We start from the raw sequence: 24,758 nt of genomic DNA, 5'->3' as shown, positions 1-24,758 counted from the left end.
GGTTTTAGAAGCATCATTCGTAGAGGTGCAAGTGAGTTGACTAATCTCTCATTTCTTTGTTTTCTGATTCTTCTTTCTGTGTACTCTTGCATACTGAACTGTGAAGAAACACGAAGGCAGGGCTCGCATTTCCCCTTCCCATCATCAGAGGGAATCTGATCCTTGAGGGATCTCAGTTTTCTTCTCAACTCTTCCATCAGTAATAGGCCCTCTAGCACGTCTCTTCGGGCAGGAAGTGCTCAGACAGCTGTCTAAAGTGTACCAACTAACTCAGAAAGACATCTTGAGATATAAAAGTTATACGCAGCCGTTACATTGAAGATGTCTATTCTCTGTTGGAATCAACTAGACTTAAAAAAAAAAATTACTCAGTCCCTTCCAGGAAGATACTCCTGCCTCCATTCTCGGCACGTTTGACAGCCTTATTCTGTTTTTCACTTTCATCTGTTTTTATATGCACTTTCTCTCCAGAGCAACTTTCTTTGGCCATTAAAAGACTAATACTTCTGACTCTGAGTCAGTCATTTTAGCCTCTCTATCTGAGCAACTGGCTGGAAGGGGAATCAGTCTTCACAATGTAATAAGCACCAGTTGTATACAGGGCACTCTTATCTGTGTTAAGTGTTTTGTGTGTGCGTGTGTGTGTGTGTGTGTGTGTGTGTGAGAGAGAGAGAGAGAGAGAGAGAGGATCACACACTCAACACACACGCAGGTGACAGTACAGCAGACTTTAAACTTCTCAAGTAATCCCAGAGTGCCCAGTTATGGCGTCCTGAAGTGGTCTGCAGCTTTGCTAAGCATGAGTTTGAATCCTGTCTGTTTGAGGACAATGTAGGGGAGCCAGTCACTTGGATAATGAGTAAGTCAATGATACCAAAACACAGCCTTGTTTCAATTATTTTTTTCATGTTTTTTTATCTGGGACATACTATAGAGCAGGTTTCTCAACCTCAGCATTGTTGGTATTTTGGGTCAAATTGATCTTTGTTGTGGGGGCTGCCCCATGCATTGTAGGATGTTTAGAAACATTCCTAGCCTTTACCCACTAGACGCTAGTAGCATGCCTCTCCCCCTTTTTGTGACAACCAAAAAATATCATGCTCTGTGGGGGGCAAAATAGCCCTGGGTTGGAACCACTGATGGGTTGGTGAGTGCAAGTTGAGCCATTGGAGTTTAAATCGTGAGAACACATTCATTCTATTCGTAAAATTACAAAACTGATTTATATTTTTCATTTCTTGAAGACACTAGTATTATTAAGTTTAGAAAACTAAATACTATAAAATCTGTATTCCTTTTAAGGAAGATGTCTGATAGCTGAGACCTCTTAAAATCATATTCAGTGAGGTTTGAGCTAAATACTACCTTCCTTTTCTATTGAATGTCACTGTTTCTAATATAGGCATTCTTCTTTGAAAGTGTTTGAGAAAAATCATTTATCAACCGAGCAGAGGATAAAATGGAGAGTGGGAAATATTTTATTCAAGTAATCTGGCCAGGACACTGGATTAGCCTTGTCTGTAAGATCAGAGTAAGGGTCTGTTCTCAAGATCCTGGCAGAAAAATCAGTGAGTTGCACATAAATGGTAATTTTTATTGCTGTCAATGAAATTTAGCCATCCTCCCATTGAGGCAGGGGACAAGCGATGATTTGGTCCTTTGTGTCTGGGGACAGCTCATCACGAGCTCGTTCTCTCCTCCTAGGATCAACCTTTGTCATCCTTCTAGACCCAAGGCCTCCAGTTATATAGATCTCTTTTAATTATCCTCACACGCGTTATTTGAGAACTGGTAAACATTCAGCGCGCTTGGAAATTTTTATTTATTCTCTCACTTCTTCATACTTAACTAATCTCATGACTTCTACTTTTAAATCTTGTTTTCAGAGTCATTTCTCTATTCAGCAAAATCGGCACTCAACACAAATTATGTTTCTGAGTACTAATCCATGGAGATAGTTTTCAGAAGGGAAATTGCAGCTAAGTGAAACACTGATAATTTGTCAACCGGGATACTTTTTACAACATGACTTGACTAGGATCTGGATTTAAATACCTGAGAGTGAGGATTAAAAATAGAATGGGTTTCAGTTTCAGAAAGTGAATTCGTAAAGTGTCTTTCCTGTCCTTTTCATTCAATTTATCACACCCTGGCGCTACTATTTTCTGCAAATGGAGGAGTGTTTCCTCTGGGGCTTCCAGATTGAAATGGAACTGAAAGGGCTGAATTCTTTTGGCTGGAATTTTTCTGCAGGCTGGTGAGTTGCTATTTCAATGCCGATCATAATATATCGGCCTAGCAGTAGCATATACTGTACCCTGCAAATAGAAACAAGAACTGGAAAGTTTTACCCTTTTTATATCTTGGTACGTGTTTGATTCATTTCAGAATGGTCTCATCTTTGACAGGCTCTGGAACAGCTTTTTTGGCCTTGTTTTATTTATATGTAGGCAAGTAATACCATGAAAATCAGGCAAGTTTTTCAGAAATTATTTCCTTATTGATCATATTTTCCCAATCAGGATATATTTACTGTATCACTACTATTAATTGATAAACTAAGAGTGTTATAATAATGATATAATTAACATTATAGTGAATTCACAATATCGTAGAACTGAATGTATGATATAATGTTAGAATGGTTATAAACTGTTTCTTAAAAATTGCAAAACTTCCAGGTGCTGAGAGGGTTTATAAGGATTACAATTCTATTGACTTTACAGTGCTTCAGTGTATGGTTTGAGCAGTTTTAGTAAAGAACAGGCTATAGAATTATTGAATCTTAAAGCTGTGCAAAGCTCTCAGATCATCTGGTCTAATGGCTTTTGAATTTGCGAACCTCAAAACCACTGTGTACGTGTGTGCGCGCGTGTGTGTGTGGGTACGTGTGAGTGCGTGTGTGTGTGTGTGTGTGCATATAAATCTGTAGCAGTCTCGAAATAGTGCTTACAGGGATATTTTCTATTAAATTTGATTCCGTTCCATTCTATTCTTCTCTTTTCTACTTCATTTAAAAAATGCTGAAGAAAATTCATTCAGGGTCATAACCTGCAGTTTGAAAAACACTGATCTAGTCCAGCAACTGTGGTTTACAGATGAGGAATCTGGGGTCCTCAAACATGAAGTGACTTGTCTAAGGTCACACAGCTCATTAGCAACGCACATGAGTGTTCTTTTAAAAACACAAGGAATTTCAGATTCAAATCATTCAGGATTTAGCGCTTTACACCTTGATTTATGACCAATCCAGAACGTACATTCAAACTGCTGTGCTAGAAATCGGGAGGCGGGAATTACCCAGAACCACTGTGTACACACTCACACACTTCCTAATCTCTGTTGCTGGCCTTGTTGCACCCCAGGCCTGAGAAACCAAGATTTATGTTGTTGGTTTTAGTTCCCTTCATATCTTTGGTACAGTTGTGGGAGAAATGAGGAATTCCTGCATTTGGCTCTTCACAGCTCTGAGACTTGGGGAACCTGTGTGGGCTCCATGGCTGGAGAAAGTTCCAAGAGTAGCTGCCAGGTGAACTGTCACAGGGCACGAATTTGAGCAAGTCACTTAACTTTTTGTACCTTAGTTTTTCTCATCTGCACTATGGGGCTAATAGAATCACATCATCCTTCCTCCCCAGCTTCTATTTTGAGGACCAAATGAGAAAAAAGACTGAAAGCTTTTGGAAAGATCAAAATGCTACATACAAAAAGAGTGTTTAAAAAATTTTCCTCCTTGTCAAAAACCAGATATAATTTTTCCTTGATTTTTAAAAAAAATAAGACATGAAAATGATTATTTATGATTTTTCTTGTATTACATCTGAAGAAATAACATTAGTAAAATCAAATGTTGGATACACATTATAATAAATGGAACTATTAACATGTTTATATGTGTAGCTCCTAAAATCATTTTGAACAACAGCCAGGGACACACATATTGCACTCAGGGTCATGGTGGTGAAGAGCAGATGGGTAGACTGAGGGTCTAACCCTGCCCACCATCTGCTCCCTGGGTGACCATGGACAAATGACTCAACCTCAGACAGGCTTGGTTTCCTCCTTGGAGAAACAAGGATGCTCCTGGCAATCCCACAGGGTTAAGGATATTTATGAGGTAATGCAGGGGTTGGTAGACTAGTGCTAATAGGCCACCCCTGACCTACCATCTGATTTTATAAATCAAGTTGAATGAGAATAGCAGCAAGCCCATTGATTTGCATATTTTTTTTATGGCTGCTTTTACCGATAATGTCAGAGGTGAGTGGTTCTAACAGAGATGGTATGGTCCCAAAAGCCTAAAATATTTGCTATCTGGCCCCTTACAGAAAAAGTTTGCCAACTCTCAAGAGTTATCTGATAATGAATGTAAAGCACTTACCCATTTCTGCCACCTGGAAAATGTGCCAGGATGATTTTGCTGTATCTCTGGCTTAAAAAAATTCTTTTTCTTTTCCTCTGGTATCAAAATTAATTTTCAGAAAAGTATCTGAAACTTGCTATAAGGTAAAAGAATGAGGCTCTCAATGTTTCAGCCTTAATCAACAGGTGTGGGGAGGTATTTGCAGGGGAAATCAGACTTGCTCTTTGTCCATTTCTGTGAAAGTGACCACTAATCTCTTGAGACTTCATTTTTTATTTCCTGACAACTCCTTTGAAAATATTTATGGAGGATTCATGAGGGATTTTGTTTTTTCCTAAGAACATACTGTCAGTGTGTGCCAGACATCTTCACCGGGTGAGTCTCTGTGATAAGTCTTGGTCATTTTCCTTTTCCTGTGGGTTTCTTAGAAAAATTTGTTTGCCTTGTCTGAACTTTTTTTTTTTTTTGAGATTTACAAAGGTAAGAAAGTGGAGAAGAAATAATTTCATGTTTTTATTCATAACTCCTGGGCTCCAGTGAGGTTTCCTCTAAAGTGGATAATTTTGCTCTCTCTTTGGCCTAAAAATTGTAACTCTTTCTTACCACCCGTGGATCCCAGCTATGTCTCAAAGTAAATTAGACTTACTCAGAAACTCAGCATCTGTTTCTTCTCCCAGTTATAAATTCAGAAATAGGATCTGTTTCTCCCTTTAAAGCAGTTTCCCTAGCAACTAAACCACCCTTATATGATCAGAGCCGTTTGTCACTTTTGAAGTTTGACTTTCTGTCAAGGCCTTCCGGCTCAGGGGGATGAAGAAAACAACATCCAAACACAAACATTTCAAAAACACTCATGTGGTGCATTACAAATGGCAACTGCATTTAGGTGACTTTTCTGTAGACTGTGGGTCAATCCCCATCACTGCCACCCTCCCTACCCGACCAACGAAGATAGCGATCTCTTGAAGTAGCTATCTTTGTAACAGAGAAACAGATGGGAGTGATGCTTAAAGTGGCTAAATTACCATAAAGATATATTCTGGGAAGCAGCGGGTAGATGAAGATGGGGCAGATTTGCAGCAGGCGGCCCCACAACGTGAACTCACCTTGTGATTGTTCAATCACACTTACCTGGAGGCTAAGGTAAAAGTAGTGCTTACAACTCAGCTGCATGGTTGGGACACAGACTTTTGCGCCCTCTGCGCATAAAGGGCCAGGGCAGAGTGAGAGGATGGTGGGTCTTGGCTAAGCCTCCCCTGGCTTTTCTTTTATTACTTCTAATACTGAGCCCTGGTGCCTCTTCCCCCTGTCCTGTTTGCTGCTGGCCAGAGTCAGACCCTCATGCAATTCCGAGTTTCCTTCCCCTGCACAATCCTCTTCGAGCTCCTGCTGAGGGTAGATGGATAAAGTTTGGGGCAGGAAAGAAGAGGGGGGTAAACAAAAAAGTTGCCTAATTTCTTATGTCATTTTCTACGGCCCCTTTGCAAAAGGGAGAGAGAAACTTAAGACACATTTAGCAATGTCTGAGACTCTTCAAGACCCCAGAGGGGCTTGAAGTGAAAGAGAATTGGGAGGTATGAGAGGAGGGTGGGGAGGACAGTGGAAGCTTTGTCTCCTCGTAGTGAATTTGCTTTCCGAATCTCAAGATGATTGGCAGGTGTTCTTCCGTGGAAGATTGTCCCTGCGATCACTGTATGCCTCCTAGGAAGCAAGTTCACAGGAAGCTCTCTCTTGCTGCTGGTGCTTCCCGTGGAGTGTGTCTCAGGCCCTGGCACACCTAGCATGGAGGGAGGCGTTATATGGAGTTCAGTGAAAAAGGCATGTTCTTCACAACAAGGGACTTAAACCTTTTGCCAAGTCAACCTTTTGCCAAGTCAGTGCTGATTCCAGGAAGCAGAAGGGAAATGTTTTGAAAAGATTTTTTTTCTTACAAAGGTATTTTTAAATACCTTTCTTAAGGCATGAGTGGATTCATCTTAGGAACTTCATAGCGATTATATTGTTTAGGTTAGGCAAAGAATATGTTTTCATAAAGCATCCTATACATATTTATCACACACCTATTGTAGGATTGGTTGGATATTAAAATCGGTGTTGTGGGAAGAGAAGCATAAAATGCAGACCCGGGGCGGCGGACACAGAGATGTGGTCTTGCTGCCGAGCTGTCAGAAGTGTGGCTGGCAGACAATCTGCAGCTGTGACCTCCTCCCGTGTCTGCCTCGTCCTGGAGAGACGCTTCACTGAGGTCAGCCCTTTCCAGGGCAGCATTCATGGGGTGAAAGCCTGGCCTCTTTGGCTGCATACGGGATGGTCTCGTGGTAATACTCATTCCCAAGCTCCCCAAGCATGAAGCCCAGGCTCTGTCGGCTTTGTATCATGGTTCAACTTCTTCCTCTGCCTCCTCCTGCTTCTCCCTCTTCTTCTCACAGGTGTTCATCCCTCATAAATAACTGGCACCCTGAACTTTGTCTTGGGATCTGTTTCTGGAGACCCAGCCTGCAACACCTGGTTTTTATTGATCTTACAAATAATTCAAAGCACAAGATTCTCTTATGGGCATAAATGATAATGTGGAACAGAATATAAATACTCCAACCTTCAGGTGAGAGGGAGAGGGTTGAGTACTTCAAACATCAGGTCTAGGTTCATGGTAGGTTGGAACCTTTTTGGTTCAGCAAACCCAAGATGCTTTGGGGTGAGAAGAGAGCCAGGCAAATGGAGCAAAAAGCAGCTTGGGACACTGTGAGGGAACTGACCTTGTTAGAATGAAGGATGCACGTTAAGTAAGAGACATTGAGATGTTAATTCACTTAAGGTTAGATCTGGCTGTAGACAAGAAAGAAATTTCATGATTGATAGATATTTACTCCTTTCTCACATTACCAAAAAAAAAAAAAAAAAAAAAAGAAAAGAAGAAGTTCAGAGCGTATCAGTCCTGACCTTGACTTAGGGCTCCTTCTGCTAATTCATGTATCATTCTATCATCTCCAGTGTAAAGCTTTTATCATAAGGGTCTAATATGGCTGCTAGAGATCCAGCCACCACATCAAATTACAGACAACAGGATGGAGGATGAAATCAAGAAGGACTTGATACACCTTTTAAAGGAGATTTACTTCTAATTGCATCTCACTGGCCACAGCTTAATCACTTGGCCACACCTACCAGTAAGGGAGGCTGCAGAATATAATCTTTAGGCAACAAAGTACGTGGCTAAATTTTTTTTATTACAATTAAAGAAGACATTACCATATTTAATTTCAGATGATGGAAACAAGTGAGACAGAATAACAAGAAGGCTAAAGTATGGTGTGTCTTGAAAGTGATAATGGCAGTAAAACATTTCTAGAGCTTACAGAGGAGTTATTTTATATATGTGCATGGAATGTCAAAATATTTTGGACATATTCAATTGGATGTCAATATTAATAATCCTCTAACATATGTCGAGTGCTTTCTATGTGCCAGGAACAATGTCAAATGCTTTATACCTATTGTATTACTCAGTGGAGCTTATCAGGTAGGTTTTCTAAGTGATCTATTACAAATGAGGAAATGAAGATTTTGAGAAATTGAGAAGGCGGATCAAAGTCATGCAACTTGTAAATGGCCGAGCCAGGCCTCAAACCCATGTTTGTCAAACTCCACAATCCAACCACCTGCACTATGGTGCTTGTATTAGAGCCAGCAAGGGAAACAAACAAGGGGGAAGCTGGAGCTGGGGAGAGAGGGAGCAGTGGAGAAGTACTTGGAGAGCCAGCTAGCCTTCTGGAGTGTTGAAATGACAGGATACAGGACAACCATCAGGGAGGAGGAAACTCAGGCCAAGGAGAAGAAATTCCTCTTCTGAATCTTTGTGCTGAACCTTTAAGCTCTTTCTGCTAGAGGAGAAAGAGGAGGAGAGGCAGAGGAATGCCTGGGGCAGAACCAGGGCAAGGAGCACGCAGAGAGGGCCAAGAGAAAAGTCCTCTTGATGATGAAAAGAGCCAACAATGTCTATAACACAGGTGTTCAGGAAAAAGTCAGTGATTTGAGCAGCACAAGGTCATTCACTGATTATCTTTAAGAGTGTTGGAAGTGGGATGTGAGAATGGGTAGAGGAAGGTTGGGAATAATGAATGAACTACTTAAACATATATGGTCACCCTATTGTTAGTAATAGCTGATAGTAACAGTTAATATTTATTGAATGTGTACTCTATGCCAGTTCTTGTTCCCAGGACTTATGTGTGCTAATTCATGTAAGCACAGCCCTGTGATGTGGCTACTTTCATTATTCCTATTTTACAGATGAGAAAATTGAGGCAGTGAGAAGTTAAGTAATCTTTATGACTGCTGAGTTCATGGTTAGTACTCTAGAAGAGCCAAAGATTTCTTTAAAAAGTAGTAAATTGGCATAAGTCCACAGATTATTTTTTTTCTGAGATAAAAATCTCATGTATATTTTCAAAGGAAATGTTAAGTGTACTTAGTGATCATTCATTTTTTTTTCCTACAAAAAAACTGTTTTGAAAAGGAAATAGTTTTATTTTTTCTTACGTCAGTTTTTAAAGGAAAATATTTTTTTAAAAAATAATCTGAGTGAAATTTCAAATCCCGAGGCAAAGTATATTGTATTTTTACTAGTATGCTTATTGAGAGAATTGAAGTGATACATTATGGACCTTGGCAAATGTCTTCAGAAAGAAAGGGGGCATTTTATCTTTACAGGAAAACATTTTAGTAGCTGCGCACTGGGACAATGATTTTTTTTGTGTCTCAAATTCCTTTCTGCCTACAGACTGCTCAGCTGAATGTCATTAGAACCTCTAGAACTTATTTTTGCATAGTTTGAAGCCTTCCCCATCTCCTACACAGTCACATGTTGATTTGAAAAAAACAAGTATATATACCTAGCTGTACATGATAGAGTAGGGGCAGCATATTGGAATCTAAGACTTACAGATTGCCTGACTGCTCAGCGTCCCTAACCCTTTTCAGGTAACCAGACTTGTGAATGTCAATACATGTTTTCAAAAGACTGAGAAGTGATTCTGAAAATACTTCTACCAGGAGCACTATAGTTAGATTTTTGAATAAAATATCACTGTGGTATTAAAGAACAAAGACTCTTGGAAAAGGATTCTGTACAGAACGTGTTGATAATTAGAAGAGGCAGATTTGAAGGGAATAGGTTTACCTTTCCATGTAGACTTACCAGTTAACAAAATCATAGGTGAAAATAGTTTCATTATATACAGAGATGTAAACTATAAAGGCAAAAACAATAAAATTGATCAGAAAAAATAAAAATACTGATTTTAAAGAAAAATACTTTGGAGTATATATTCAGCAATAATATTTTTGTGAAATTTTGAAACGATGGTAATGTAACTGGCATTTATTGGTTTAAACATATAATTAATGTAAGATTGCTAGTTACTTTGGGCAACTCAATATTATGTCATACAACTACAGCAATAACTAATCATTATTGAGACTTTGTCAGATGGTAGGCGTCATGTTGGGAATGTTCCATGTATAATTTTGTTTAATTATCACAAAATCCCTATGGGTGAGAGAATCTCGTTTCTTTATGGAAATGAGGGAGCTATTTTTCCCTGCAAATTTTTTAATAGTCTCTTTGTTTTAATCTGTCAGCAAATTTGATAAATAGGTCAAGTGCTTTTTTCAGGTAAGAAGGTTGCTATTTCAGTTTCCCTTTTGTGATGTACAAAATACCTTTAAATGATCTATTGTATTGACTTGAAATGTTTGCTTCGTTTATCCTGCATATTACTTTATCACACACTGTGAGAAGTAAATACAGAAAAATGTTTTCTTCACATTATCTTCTCTACTGCTTTTTAATATCTCACCTCTGAAACGGTAGCTATTTCTGACCTAGGAAGCCTTCGATCATCTAATGTAATGTAGTCAGAAAAGTGCCAGTAGAAAGTTGAATTACAGTTGCATTACCCTTAGGTAAGGTGAATTATACAAAGAAAAGCTTTGTGTTTTGTCTTCTATTTCTTAACACTTGACCCATAGCATCTTTATTTCTTACCTCTTATTTTCTCAAGGGTAGGCATATACTATTAATTCTTCCAACAATCACATATTTGTATCTACCAAATGTTAAGCGCCAGGGATGCAGTGGTGATCTAAAGAATCATTAATTCCTGTCTCCATGGAAAACTGCAGAGGAGCATGGGTTCCTAGGACATCTCTCATCTTGTGGGAATATATTGTTGTTGCCATCAACTGGGTTTCCCTTGGGTGAAAATTACTAAGTGTCAAACCAAAAATGTAAAGGAAAGACCATCTCAGTATAATGTGATTCATATACAAATCTTCACCCACTCGATTTATCTTTTACAATGCATATGCACCTGTAACCCTTCAGGGGCACCTGGGTGGCTTGGTCGTTTGGTTAAGCATCGGACTCTTAGTTTCGGCTCAGGTCATGATTTTAGGCTCCTGAGATTGAGCCCTGCCTGAGGCTCCATGCTCAGTGGGGAGTCTGCTTGAGGATTCTCTCTCTCCTCCTCTCCTTCTGCCCCTCCCACCCTCAAATAAATAAATAAATCTTAAATAAATAAAGAAATAAAAACCAAAATAACCCTTCAGTCTAAGTAGTGATTGCTTCTGGAGGATACGCAGCAAATGTTGGATCTATTAATTTGCTACTTGATTGTTGTGTATCTTCTGATGAAGCTGGTTTTGAGCATTTGTAGGCAAGCCACAGGGTTTGTAAAATATCTTTAGGATGATAGTAGACGAGAGTCAAGATGGTTAAAATTCAGCTTTCTCTTTTGTTTTGGAGTTAAGGGGAGGAAGAGGAGGAAATTGTGCAAGTAAATGAGACAGTGTTCTGATACTTGTATCACTTAGAAGTTTTTTGTTAAACCTCATCCATTTTATCCACTCTAAAAAGAAAGAGAGAAATTATATATATTGTGTGCCTACTATCTGTTGAGCCATATGCTTGGGTCTTACATGTCATCTCATTTAATTTTTACATTCACCCTATGAGACTTGGATGCTTTTCTCATGTCTATTTTATAGATAAAAAAACCCTGAAGCTTATGGAATTTAAGTAACTTACATAATACCCTCAGTTAATTATAAGTAGATTTATTATTTGAATCTGATTCTGACTCCCGAATTCTATTGTTTCCATTGGTAGAATTAATCAGTTGATGGTGTAAAATATAAGTTAGAGCTCACACATTGTTTTAGATGTTTTTAAAGATAAATACTGTCTATTAAATATATTGAAATACTTATCATAAACATATTTAGTCATATGTAAATATTCAACACTATTTTCCTGTGTTTATATTGTACAATCCATATTGAAATTTGTGTAGCTTTAGCATTTATACTAGTGACAATATAATTGTATTTTCCGGTGATATCTCATTTCAATTTTAAAGTTATGTTGCAAAATAAGTATGCATTGCTTTTATAGTTGAACTGACGTAGAGACAGTATGAGAATAACAGCTCTAAAAGGCAGAAGAGTCAGAATATGTGGCTACATTTTGAGAATGAATATGGTGACTTGGGAAAAAATGTTCATCCTTGTCCGGTTCTTCTGGATAGAAACAATGTTAAAAACACAATCCTTGCTGGCTACTGCATTGCAATGTCCTGTTCTACCACCTCTCTTATCACTTTTCTGTGAATGAGTATCTCTAAGATAAGGCTGGCAGAAGTGGTCAGCAAATAAGAGTCAACATTACCCTGGCTTCTAGGCAGGCCGACCCAAGTTCAAATCCAATTGCATCATGTACTAGTTGAGCAAGGAATTTAATTGCCCTGCGTCTCATTTTTCTTGTCTAATGGACATCATGATTCTCTTGCTGGCTTGTTGTAGGAAATATAGGAAATAATGTATGTTACATATCAAGAACAGCATCACATCAAACTTGTTCAGCGGTATTTACATGTATCGTATGTAGGACAAGATCTGTTCTCAGGGTGAGTGGGTGAAATGTGTGAAGTAGCCAAGGTAAGAGTCTGTGGCTGCCAGGAGTGGGAGGGGAGATCTCAACCAGAGATGCTTTTCCCACTTTTCTTCATGCACCCTGGCCCCTGACACACCCTTTTATGCTGATTCCTTCCATATATACTCCTCAAAGTCATAGCTTTGACATCCAATGTGGGTGGCTATTTTTATATGCACTCTATCTTCACTAGAAACCAAATTATATAATGATTAAATGACTCTTATTTCTCTCTGGGTCCTGACACTGTATGTTCCTTGAAGACAGAAATCTCTCTTGCCTTCTCTAAATCTTCCATACAACTATCACGAATGCACACAATCACTCATTTATTGAATGGACGTTTATTGATCCTCTATTATGTGATAGGCACTATATTAGGTACTTTGGGTACAGCAGGGAACGAAATAGAAACTTACCATTGTCCTGGTGCTTATGTTTCAACTGGGGAGTCAGACACTATTCAATATGTAATCATGTAATTTTAATAGCAGCAAATGCTGCGAAAAAGTACAAGGTGCTAAGAGAGTGAACGATAGGAGCTTGTATCTAACCCATGGAATCAGGGAAGGAGTCGTTAGGAAGTGATTTTATGAAGTATGTTATGTTTCAGAAATTGTGTGACCCTCATGATGCAAATTAAAGTGATTCACCATGGAATCTGAGTTTCCTAGGACTCAGCGGGGGTGAAGAGTGGTTAACAAGGAGAAGGTTTCTAGAGAGTACCTTGCTCCATTTTTTTAAAAGGTAGCACAATAAGCCCCTCAGATCATCCCTACCCTCAACCAATACCCAACTTCTATTTATGAAAAGAGAGAAATAACTCATTGAACACATGAATTGGCAAATTTCCTATATTTCATATCATGCAATTTTAACCTCACAACAGTATTGAGATATTATATCTCAGTGTTGCAAATAAGTAGGCTGATTATGTCTTGCCCTACAGAGTCCCATTTATGCTTGTTGTCCTAAAGTAATTACTAATAATACTCTCCCCCACCCCTACCCTTCAGACTGGAGAGAGTCTCAGTTTGTGTGATAAGTTCTATGGTCATAAATAAATGAAGGTCAGGGAGATCAAGGATCTGCCTGGGGTCACATAGCTAATAAGTGGTGGAGGTCCCACACCTGTACTCTCTGAACTATAGCCCATGTTCTCATTACTATGTTGCAAACACAAGTTTGTTTGTTACTTCTACTCTTATATTGTTCTCTGTTTTATTCTTCCAATCAAGGTTAGGTAGCCCATGACAAAACTAACAAAAACTGGCTTTCTGACATCTTTGTTCAGTTATTCTGCTAAGGGTTGTGTATTTCTATAGATTATACAGGAAAAAAAATGATGGGTTAAGATAAAATGTATGCGTAGTAACAGTTGTAGTTATTTTCTTGATATGCCTGTCTTTATACTTATATTAAGTCTGTTCTTTCTGTTGCCCAAGTATGAGGAAGCTAATTAAAATGCAATTGCTGGGGTGCCTGGGTGGTTCAGTAGGTTAAGTACCTGCCTTTGGCTCAGGTCATGCTCAGCAGGGAGCTTGCTTCTCCCTCTCCCTCTGCCTGCCACTCCCCCTGCTTGTGCACTCTCTCTCTCTGTCAAATAAATAAATAAAAATAAAATTTAAAAAGATCTTTAAAATGCAATTGCTTTGAAAAGTCAAGATGTGACTCTAATGACAAAACGTTGGTAACTGATCTTTTCTTCAACAAGATCCCCTGTGGGCGGGGGCGGTCCATGATTTGCCCTGGTGGGCAGAGCCCAAGTGTAAAGAGTTTAGAGTCTTAAAAGAATCAATTACATCCTTTTATGTTTGAGCTATTTTGGACACAGTTTTCGTCATTGTCTGAACTGAGTAATACAGATAAAATTTTTATCCGTAGCATATGATGATGGCTTTTGAGGGCATTCTTCATACATAAATATATCTGAAACATAAAATAGAATGCTATTGCTTCCTCCTTTATTTTAAATAAAAGTGCATATAAAATCATATTATACTATGATATACTTTGTCATGTTTATGGAATTATAATGTAAACTCTAAAGATACTAGTGTCACTCTATGCACTTAGAAATGAGATTTTTATGCATTTTATTTTGGGTCAGAATTTAAGTTTCTCTTATGATGTATATAGAAACAATTCACCATAGAATCTCCGAGTATTTCTATTAAATAGTATATTTTATCCCCAAGTGTTTGCCTCATACTTTATTAGTACCTCTTTGGATATATTTTGAGATCTTCTAGTCAATTCATCATCTATTTATTTAATTCATATTCCTATGCCACTGCATATCTTATTAATCAACTGTTCGCACAAGTGGGTATGTAGTTGGTAGACCTGGAATGTACAGTGCCTCTTGTTTCTTTCTTTGTACCTCAGAGGACATCTGCTAATAGCCATCTATCTTCATTGTGCTCCCCTCCCAGATCATGAATAGCACTTCATGTAGTAACTTTGTGGAAACTCTTTTTTTGTGTGTTTGTTTTGCTTGACCAAACTACCTTCTTTTTATACATTTATGAAATGTCACGGCAGAAAGAAGTCTTTATGGATTGTCCAGTTCAGCAATTCACACTATGAGTGGGTTATTGGTAAACATTAGGCTAGCAGGGGGCTCTGTAGCCAAATAAAGGTGAGAAACTGTGGGATAAACCAAGCTTCAAAGACCTGTTGGCTGTGAAACTCCTAACAGAAGATATGGAATGTATCAATTCCTAAATTTATTTGACCAGAGAGTCTCTTTATCACCATCCATCTTGCAAGGCTAGTATCTAAAGGGACATTAAGCAACACTAATCCAGAATCTTACTTTATAAAGAAATTTTCCCTGAGAAGTTAAGTGACTTACCTAAGACCTCACAGCTATTTAGTGGAAAACCTGGGATCAGAAGCTATTTTGTCTGCTTCTGACCAAGACAATTGGAAATTCCATTGCTTTGAACGTCCTGCTATCTCTTGCTATAGGTATTTGTATGGAAGAGTCATGGGGAGGGAGCTAACTGAAATTATCTCCATCTTGCTTCTTCCTTTAGCCCTTACACCTTTGGTTTTTAGTAAGGACCTGTGCACCCCAGCAACAACTGTCCCAGTTGGAACTGAGAAACTTGAGGAAACTGGGCTGCTTCTGTGTTCTTCTGGACAGTTAATTATTACAAGTTTAACCAAAATTGTTATCCTTTTCATCAGAAGAGAAGAAATATAAGAAATGTCTACAAATAAAGAGATCACTGTCAGTCAATAAGTTTATTGGACAAATATTTATTGAGTGGTTATATGTGCCACATACTGTTCTAGTTGCTAGGGAAATAAAAGTGATCAAAACAAAATGCTTGCTCTCTTGGAGTTTAAAATCCAATGATGAAATCGGATAATAAAAAAGCATTAGGGGCTAATTAGTGCTCTGGAGAACAATAACATGGGCTAAGGGGGACAGAGAGTGCTAGCAAGGGGTTAGAATTGGGGTGGCAATTTTATGTAGAGTAGTGAGGAATGTTTTACAGTTGAAGTGACATTTGAGCAGAGACATGAGGAAGTTAAGGAACTCATGAACTTGGGAAAAACATTTTAGGGAGTGGGATTAGCATGCTCTAGGAATGCAGGAAAATCACTGTAGATAGAGCTGAGGGGAGCAAGGGGGGGAGTAGTAGGGGCCAGATCATGTTGGCTATTGGCTATTGTAAGGATGTTGGCTTATCCTCTGAGTGACAAAGGAAGCCATTGGGGGGGGTATGGCATACGAAAGTGGCATTGTCTGACATCTGTTTTAAAGACTCAACCTTGCTACTGTGTGGCAAATAACTATAGGGAGAGGTGACAACAGACCAGGTTCCCAGAAAGTGGACTCTGAGGTGGAGTTAGCTTACAGGAAGTTTACCCTCATGGAAGTGCTCTAAGGAACAACACCTGTGGGAATGGGACGGCAGCAACATAAGGCAGAGAGAGAATTGGGTTGCAGTGCAGACCCAACAAAAGCTTAACTGACCTCATGAGGAGCTCTGAATTTGGGATCGCTCTTTAGAGTTGCCCTAAATTGGGAGGAAAGTGCCAGGCCTTTATATAGGTATATCAAGTAGCCATTGGATGCAGGCTACCCCTGAAAAGGGGGAATGGCTTTGGGCAAGGAGCTTCATTCAGCTGAGAGCAATTCATGGAGAGGATAGACAGCTGAGCACTGTTACTGCACTTCCAGCAGCTGGGGAATAGTCCTTTGGCCTGAGGGGAGGTAAGGATTTTTTATCAGAGCATCCATTATAGGATGCAAATTGGAAGCAGGGGATTAATAAGGAGGAAGTGATTTGGAAAGGAGATGATGGTAACAGTACTAGGATGTTAGAAGAAGCAGTAAAGTAGGAACATTTTTCTGGATTTATTTTGAAGGGAGATATACTGATAAACTGGTGCGGGGATAGATAAATCAAGATTGTGTATATTTACTAATACTGATATATCGATGGGGGATTATGGGAAGCCAAGAAAAATTGATGTGAGCTCATCATTTTTAGCCTGAGCAATGAGAAATAGTTGTAGAACTATATGCTGAGGTGGAGAAAAATTGAGGGGGGGGTCTGGTGGGGAACAGTTTTAGGAGAAAGACAAATAATTCAGTTTCAGATATCAGTGAGATATCCAAGTGAAGATGCTCGTTGGATACATGAGTATATCATCCAGGGAGGCCATTCAGGACGGGGAAATAAATTTCGAACTCACTGGCTTATAAATATTATTTAAAGCTATAGAATGGGATGAGATTATCCAAGGAGTGACTTCTGGGCTACTTTAAAACTTAAGGGTAGGATGGCACAAAGCAGAGAAGGAGTATCTAGGGGGTAGGAACAGGACCAAAAGGAAATGGTGCCAGAAGCCAAACGGAGAAAGTGAATTCAACAAGGAGAGAATGACCACCAAACCCTTATTCCTGATGGATAAATGTTTCTTATCATTGTCTCTTTTCCCTTCAAATTCTGCCATGTACAAGGCCTATTATTTTTCCTGACTATCTAATTATGTCACAGTCTCACTTAGGTGCTATGTTTTCCTCAATACTTTGAAGCTTCTAGTGTATTTGAATCAAGGAGGGCTACTAGTATCCTATTAACTAGGAGTATAAACCCCAAAGAGGAAAGAATCTATGAGTGCAGTAGTAACAGGAGTAGAAGCAATCCAGTTGAGGCCAATACAGATGCCTGATAAAGATGGGGACAAACTTAGGCTGTGATGGAGTCTCACATATTTTTGATGAGAGGTCAGAATTCACTTTAAATATAATACACTAATACACTAAATTCTGAGTCTGTGAATTGAGATGGTCCTGATTAGGATCCCTGGAATCGCCTATTGCCCTAGAGACAGGGATCCAAACTCTTGGTGATTCCCATGTTCAGAGGAAAAACACCAACCAGAGCTAAAAACAGAGTAAGTGTCCCAGTGTTGATCACCAGAAACAGGAACTAAGAGTGCAGAAGCTAAGAGTGCAGTCTCCCCGGGAATGGCCTGAAACCACTTCCCCATGGCGTCTGTATTCTGCACATCACCTTGCACTGTCCTCTGACTTCGCTCATGACCCGTGTAACTTGTGTCTCTTTCATGAAACTGTCATGCATGTTGAGAAGAAGTCCAAATCTTCTTTGTCTTCGTGTCTCTCATAGCTGAGAATAGTGCCTGGTACTCCACAGATGTTTATGGATACAAATAAATGGGATTTCTAGTACATTCTTTCATCAAATACAGGGTATAGGAACAGACAAATGGATATCTGAATAGCCTTGGCAGCTGGATCTGTTTAATCACATGTTTCTTGGCAAACTTTTGTGCGCTAATCTATTTTTTTCCCTTAAATTTGTTTCCTGTGTCAAGAAGAGAGATTATTTGTTTTATATTGTTTATTTTAAAAGCAGTATCTGAAGAGTCTTTTGGCTGGAAGTTACTGCAGTAATATCTATTTAGTAAGATGTCCTACTTTAGCCATCAATAATGTCAAAATTTAAAGAGAATTTGGATTGTAATTGTTGCAAACTTTGACAAATTTTATTTTCTCTTGGAAAAAGATTATTCAACAGAGCATTCTGTGTTATTTATGAGAGAGAGATCATTAAAAACTTTGTGTTTATATAAAAAAGATGGAGAAATAAACATGTATGTTTATGTGATGGCTTTAGCCTAATTGAATAAATGCCTACATTAAACTGTGAAGAAAAAAAAGATTTGTGTTTATAAATCCTTCAGGGTCTTGGGCAGACCCTAGGTGATGTTCTTACCGATAGGAAAAGTCGTTGTAATTGGAGGATAGACACTTTCTTCCTCCCTACTCCTCCATCCTGTGTGAGTAACTTAACTTGCTCTTCATAATCCAGGACTGGGGCCTGTTTTTGAACAGGTGCCATCATTTTCTATTCAAATGAGGATGGTTTCTATAGAAATTGTCCTAAATACATGTGCTCTTTGAGGCTATATGTAGTTACTAACCAGATGGCTGAAGCATGCTGTTATAATGCATGACCATTATGGTTTTTTTTAACTAACAATTATTACTTCTATCAATATAACAAATAGTCTACAACACCAACAATTATTAATAAAACCAGGGAAAGATAATGATTAGAGAAAAATTGCCAGTAAGACACAGAGCCAAATAGCAAAATAATGGATTAATTTAATTGGTTCTCATGTTATAAAATGACTCAAGGAAGAATTCAAATTGGGCAAAAGATAGGGGCTGAAGTATTTCCTCTTCCAAAGTTGACTTGCCAACACGCATAAGTACTGCTTTGATTGGGGGAAGGAACGAGAGAAAAGACCAGAGGGCGGACATGATGAAGCATGGGAGAAGAGCTTCATAGTCGTTTGAGTCTACTTGGAATGAACAGATCGAACTATTGACAAGGGACTCGACTGCTGCTTCCCCTTAGGGAGTGACTCACTAGAACTGTGTGAGATGAATGTGATCTCTAGGGGTTACATGATTTTACCATAATCCTCTCGAGAACCGTGTGAGATAAGTACTATTGTATCCACATTTCACAGGAGAAAGGACTGTCTTTGAGAGATCCCCCTGGGTCCCACAGCCAGTGAGTGATCAACTCTAGGGTTTCATCCTTTGTGACTCTGCTTGTTATAGTACTGCTGTTCTGATAGCGGCCTTCACTGAAGGCTTTACCTCTGCTTGAAATAAGTGTTACTCTATCCCACCTTCCTAAGTCCCCATTCCCCTATCCTTTGAAGTGCAGTCCCAATGCCACTTTCTGCTTGAATTACTTGAATAACTCCCCCAGGTCTTTGCTACTCAAAGTTTCTATGGACAAGCAGCAGGGCATCAACGGGGAGCTTGTTGGAAATGCAGAATCTGAGGGCCCATCCCAGATCTCCTCAAGCTCTCCAGGTGGTCTATGCATAAAGTTTGAGAACTCCAGTGTGGGACTTTCTTTTCTTTTTTTGCTTTGCATTTCTGTTATTTGTATATCTGTTTTCTATTCTCAATTGGATTGTAAGCTCTTTGAGGGCAGGAGGGTGTTAGATTTTCTTTTGAGTATCCATAAAGGGTGTTAGATTTTCTTTTGAGTATCCATAAAGGGTGTTAGATTTTCTTTTGAGTATCCATAAATACACATAGCCTGAGGAAGGCATATAATTTGGCTAGTGATGTAACAGCACTTCTATTCAGAAATTTGGAGAATTTTCTAGGTCAAAAAGTGCTGTGCTATTTGGAAGAATTTTTGCCAGTGTGCTAGTAGAATCACTTTTGGCAATTATTTTACTTGTAATGTTTCCACAAATTCTGGCTTTTGATAAGGTTGAAAATGTTAAGAGGTATAATCCAGGTCCCCGAAATAAAATCTTCATTCCTTCCCATAGCCTTTGGTCTATAACCAGCCCTTGGGCCACAACATCTTTCATTGCCAAAGCACAAATATAGATATTACAGATTTGGAGAAAAATCAATACTTAAAAAAAAATAGAACCACTGAAAGCTGAAGACTCTCCAATTTCACGTGTGAAGTTTTGAGGTTTGTTTGTCTGCATTCACTGTCTTCCAGGAACCTCGGAAGGGAATTTTGTTTCAACAAATATTTGACTCCAAACTTCATTCTAGAGCTAATGTGATTAATAGCAACACTTCAGTCACTACAGATGCTCCTGCTGCTTGCATTTACATGCCAAAGACCGATAATACTATTGATTTTTTGAAATGATTGCTGTGTGTTTTCTAGTGCTTTATTTAGGCACAGTGTTTGCACGTATTTGTACCTCTGAATGTTCTCAGTGAGTGTGACCAACTGGTTGCTGAGATTGGCAGATGCTCGGGCCTTTCAATCAGCTTCTTGTCCCTGCACAATCTGGCTTCTCTCTTTTCGTAGAATATGTAATTGGAATACATGCGTGACAAGAAAAGAGGGCAAACACATATAGGTGGCTTTTTTTCTTTTCTTTCTTTTTTCTTATTTTTTTCTTATTTTACTTCCCCTGGCTTCATTTCAGCAGTCAACATGACCTCTCATGAAGTCTCAAATCTAAAAATTATCTACACATAAATCTACTCTTGGGAGCTGACAGAATTCTTCAATTCAGGGAGGAGGCCACTTTACCTCTTTTTAGAATTCTTTTTTTTCTGTGTGAGTCTGTGTTGTTTTAGTGAGAGGCTCCCTTCCCACCTCAGTCATCGGTTTGCTCACTCCCTTATGTGATGAATCAATGCTTCCAGAACAGGGGCTTCTGAGTGACTGCGGGAACAGTTACCTCCAAATGAACTCGTGCGTCTTAGCAGGGAGCATTCAGACCACACCCCAGGTAAAGGGAAGTTTTTCTTTAATGCTTTCAAGAACTTTTAAAGGCTGTGCTCTTCAGTGTTTGCTGCGAGAGGGCTTTGAGGGAGAGCTGCCTGGGTAGAGATAAATTTGAGTGTTACAGTTAGTGGAAGGGTGAGCAGAGAAAAGCAAACTGCTTGCTGGCCAACCCAAGAAAATGCTCGGGACTGCACTTGGCATAGTGTGGAAGCTGAAGCCCTGCGATGTCTCTTCTTAACAGGAGGCTAGTGGCCATCTGTGAGTGTGGGTGTCACCATGGGAAGGAAGAGAACTTTTAGGGGACTAGAAGACAGGAAGGCATTGCAGCCCGGAAACTGAGCAACGAACAGTGACCCTACATGGCATGGGGAAACGCAATTTCTTCAGTTATTGTTCGGCTGTCCAGTGAGAGGGGGACAGTCTCAGAGAGTTCTGAGTGCTTGAAACCATAGTTAGGGTGAGATGTTAATCTTTTCTGGTCTAATTTCAATTATTAAAATAGTTTCCCAAGGATAGGAACTAAGATGTGTTTTTAAATGGCATTGACAACTGAAAGTGTTAAACTGGCATTTAACAAGTGCAATGGTATTAACATGCATCTGTTTCTGCTTTGTGTGGAAAATGATTTTTCATCACCATAGCGATTCATTTCTGGGCTCCACTGGAACTTGGCCACGGTATGCAGTAAAGAGAAAAATTTTTTTTTTCTTTTCTGAGCAGGGGATTCAGCAGTCTACCCTGGCGAACACGTGGCTCTTCATCTAAATGTTGCATCATGTGACTAGTGTAATTTCAAATCCTTTTCCAACCTAAATTCTGTACAAAAAAAAAAAAAAAAAAATCTCTCTAACTCCTTGGTTCGGTAAGAGGATGCTAGGTAGGAGCAATGAAAAGAACCCCGTGCTAACACTGTACTCCCAGCCTAAAAGTGGATACCAAAGCATTGCCCTTTTTGTGGTGGTGCTTCTGAGGACGTGTGTGCAGCCAGGAATTTATCCCTGATCTTTTTCTCCAACCCAGTATCCCAGGAAGATGAATACGTCTTTAGTCCTATTAGATTTTCCCTTTTATGTTATTCTTGAATGACATCATGTATTGGTTCAACTAAAACTTAAAAAAAAAATTGTTCTACGCTGGGGAAGACATTTTATGTTGGATATGGGTGTGTCTGAAGGAAAATATGACAATAACAAAGAAAGAAATTATTTTACTTTTCTATTGCTTCTGTTGTCAACATGTGGTTATGCTTAGAAATTCCTTTGAGGGCATTGTGTGAAAAGTGCACCTTATGCACTGAAGCATCAGTTTTCATTTATATTTTTTTCCATTCTAGTCACTAAAATGATAGCTATTACCCTTTAAAAAGTCCATAGTTTACGGGGTGTGCATAGTGGAGATCTATCTGTATTTTAGGGATTTAGGTGGCATTGCATTTTACAAATTGCGTAAGGCCATGGAAGAAGTAAATTTTCAGCATTGTGTTTTAGAAGGCAAAGCCACTTCCTGTTAATAATGGCTATATGTATTTCATACCCCTGGGGCACTTTTACTGAAGCCTTTCATATATCAGTATTTAAATTTCACTGGGGTAGTACCTAAAATAGACTTGTAGTCATCATGTGGGGACATGGGGTAGGCCTACAAAACCTGGGGATAAGGTCACAATTTCACTTCTTTTTTGACTCCTAAAGGACTGTGTTTATCTCCTGCCCACATGAAATTCTGCAATGAATTATCCAAACTACCTCTAGTGATTTTGGTGCTAAAACCACTCCCCATCTATCATGATATTGATGAGATTAGTCATGTCAAAAAGCCTTCCTAGGAAATAATCTATCCAGTAAGTGTGTTTTATTGTTAGTGCTGATAAGACTAATGGGCTTTCCAAATCTCACAAGGGAATCTAATGTTCCTTACCACAAAGGAAAGCATTGATTTATTATTTTCTGATGATTAGCTGCAACCTGGGAATTTTGACATGACTGCAATGAGGGAATAAGGACAACTATCTTTAAAGGCATAAAAGAGTATTAGGGGCACCTGGGTGGTGCAGCTGGTTAAGTGTCCGAACCTTGGTTTTAGCTCAGGTCATGGTCTCAGGCTTCTGAGATGGACCCCAGTGTCAGGCTCTGAGCTCAGCCTGGGGTCTGCTTGTCCCTCTCCCTCTGCTCCTCCCCCCACCCCCATAAATAAATAAAATCTTACCAAAAAAAGAATATTAAAAAATGCCAGTTGGCTCAGGAGAGTTTGCCTATATGTTTGATATTCCTTAAGGAATATGCATAGTTTCTAGAAGGCATAGCTGTTTTCAGTTTTTAGTTACCAGAAAGTTTTACTGTATAATAAGTGGCCTACATTTAGTTCATTAGACCTATAACTTGGGTGAAATCTCCTATAACGATATCCAGTTCTCTTTGTTTGATTACATGCTCACAAAGAAAATATCTGATTACTAATCTAGTGTCCCAGGCAGCCTGCTCCAGGTACCTCCTGACCCCAGGCTCACATTTTCCCCCATGCTATCTGTCTCTCTCTCCAGTACAGTTTTGTGGTTAGTGTGACTTTCGTTTTCACCAGGCCGACCTTGTCAACCTTCTTGCCTCACAGTTGCTTGAGCTTCACAAGCTCAGAGCCTTTTCTGTTTTTTCTTCTCAGATACTCAGTCTCCAGGCCAAAGCCTAGATTACATTGAATTACTATACCTCTAAATCTTACACTCTCAAGCCATTCTCCCAGACACTCACCATGCTATCAGATCTGTTCTCTGAGCCTCAGAGACCACTGGTCCCTTGACTCTGAGGGTCCCTCTCCTGGACCTGTCCAAACTCCACTCCATTTTGGTCATTTGCTCTACTCTCACCGGGGCCCTCGATTTCCTCAACTTCCTTTCCAATTTCCAAACACCAGCTCTGTAAGTGCTACAGTTGACTTTCTCTGTTCCTGTGAGAGGCTGTTTGAATATCTCTGGAGGGAATATCAACCGGCCAAGCAAATTGGCTTCATTACAACAAATTCATGGGCCCTCAGCATAGCCTGTCAATCCTTTTGTTTATAGTCAGGCATCTTTCCTATTGATGTCAATGACATTCCACATTTTTTTATTTTCCTTAAAATCCCATGTCACCTTTGCTAGTTCTTTCTTAGCTATTGGATCACTTAATGTTCCAAGTCTGGAGGGTTCAAACTTGGACCTCTTTGTTTCTTATTTGTGCTTACTCCCTTGGTGATCTCATCTGATCTTGTGGTTTTAAATACCACATATAAGTTAACAACCCTAATAATTTTATCTTAAGGACAGACTAAACTTGACTACCATACCCACATTTCCATTTGGGTGTATATTTGGCATATCAAATTTGATCTTTATTCTCAAACTAGCTTCACCTGTTTTTTTTTTCCCTGTTTTAGTAAATAAAATCTCATTTCTTGCACTTATTCAGGTCAATAATTTTGTATTCGTCTTGATTCTTATCTATCTCATATCCCACATTTAATTTTTAAGCAAATTCTAAGTTTTCCTTTAAAATATAGCCAGAATCTGAGGCGCCTGGGTGTCTCAGTTGGTTAAACATCTGCCTTTGGCTTAGGTCATGATGCCAGCGTCCTGGGATCGAGTCCT

The 24,758-nt window shown here is 39.2% G+C and overlaps 1 protein-coding gene across 10 annotated transcripts in view; it reads left to right on the top strand.

Annotated features, from left to right (window-relative positions):
- LOC113927670 (muscular LMNA interacting protein) overlaps positions 1-24,758 on the top strand; it is a 239,815-nt gene that overhangs the window by 83,754 nt on the left and 131,303 nt on the right. For 3 of the 10 annotated variants that reach the window (XR_003521705.2, XM_027603680.2, XM_027603683.2), the window contains exon 1: positions 21,048-21,143. The exons of 6 other annotated variants lie outside the window; for them this stretch is intronic. Coding sequence is in view for 3 of the 4 variants with exons in the window: in XM_027603680.2 (XP_027459481.1) it covers positions 21,048-21,143 (96 nt within the window). In the remaining variant the exon portion in view is untranslated. Of the gene's footprint in view, positions 1-21,047; positions 21,144-24,758 lie in introns of those variants that run through there. One more of the 10 variants, XM_027603682.2, reaches the window with a different exon arrangement.

This window comes from Zalophus californianus, chromosome 7 (assembly GCF_009762305.2).
Source record: "Zalophus californianus isolate mZalCal1 chromosome 7, mZalCal1.pri.v2, whole genome shotgun sequence".
NCBI lineage: Eukaryota > Metazoa > Chordata > Mammalia > Carnivora > Otariidae > Zalophus > Zalophus californianus.
The sequence above is the reverse complement of the archived record's forward strand: the minus strand, read 5'-3'. Positions and strand labels throughout refer to the sequence as shown.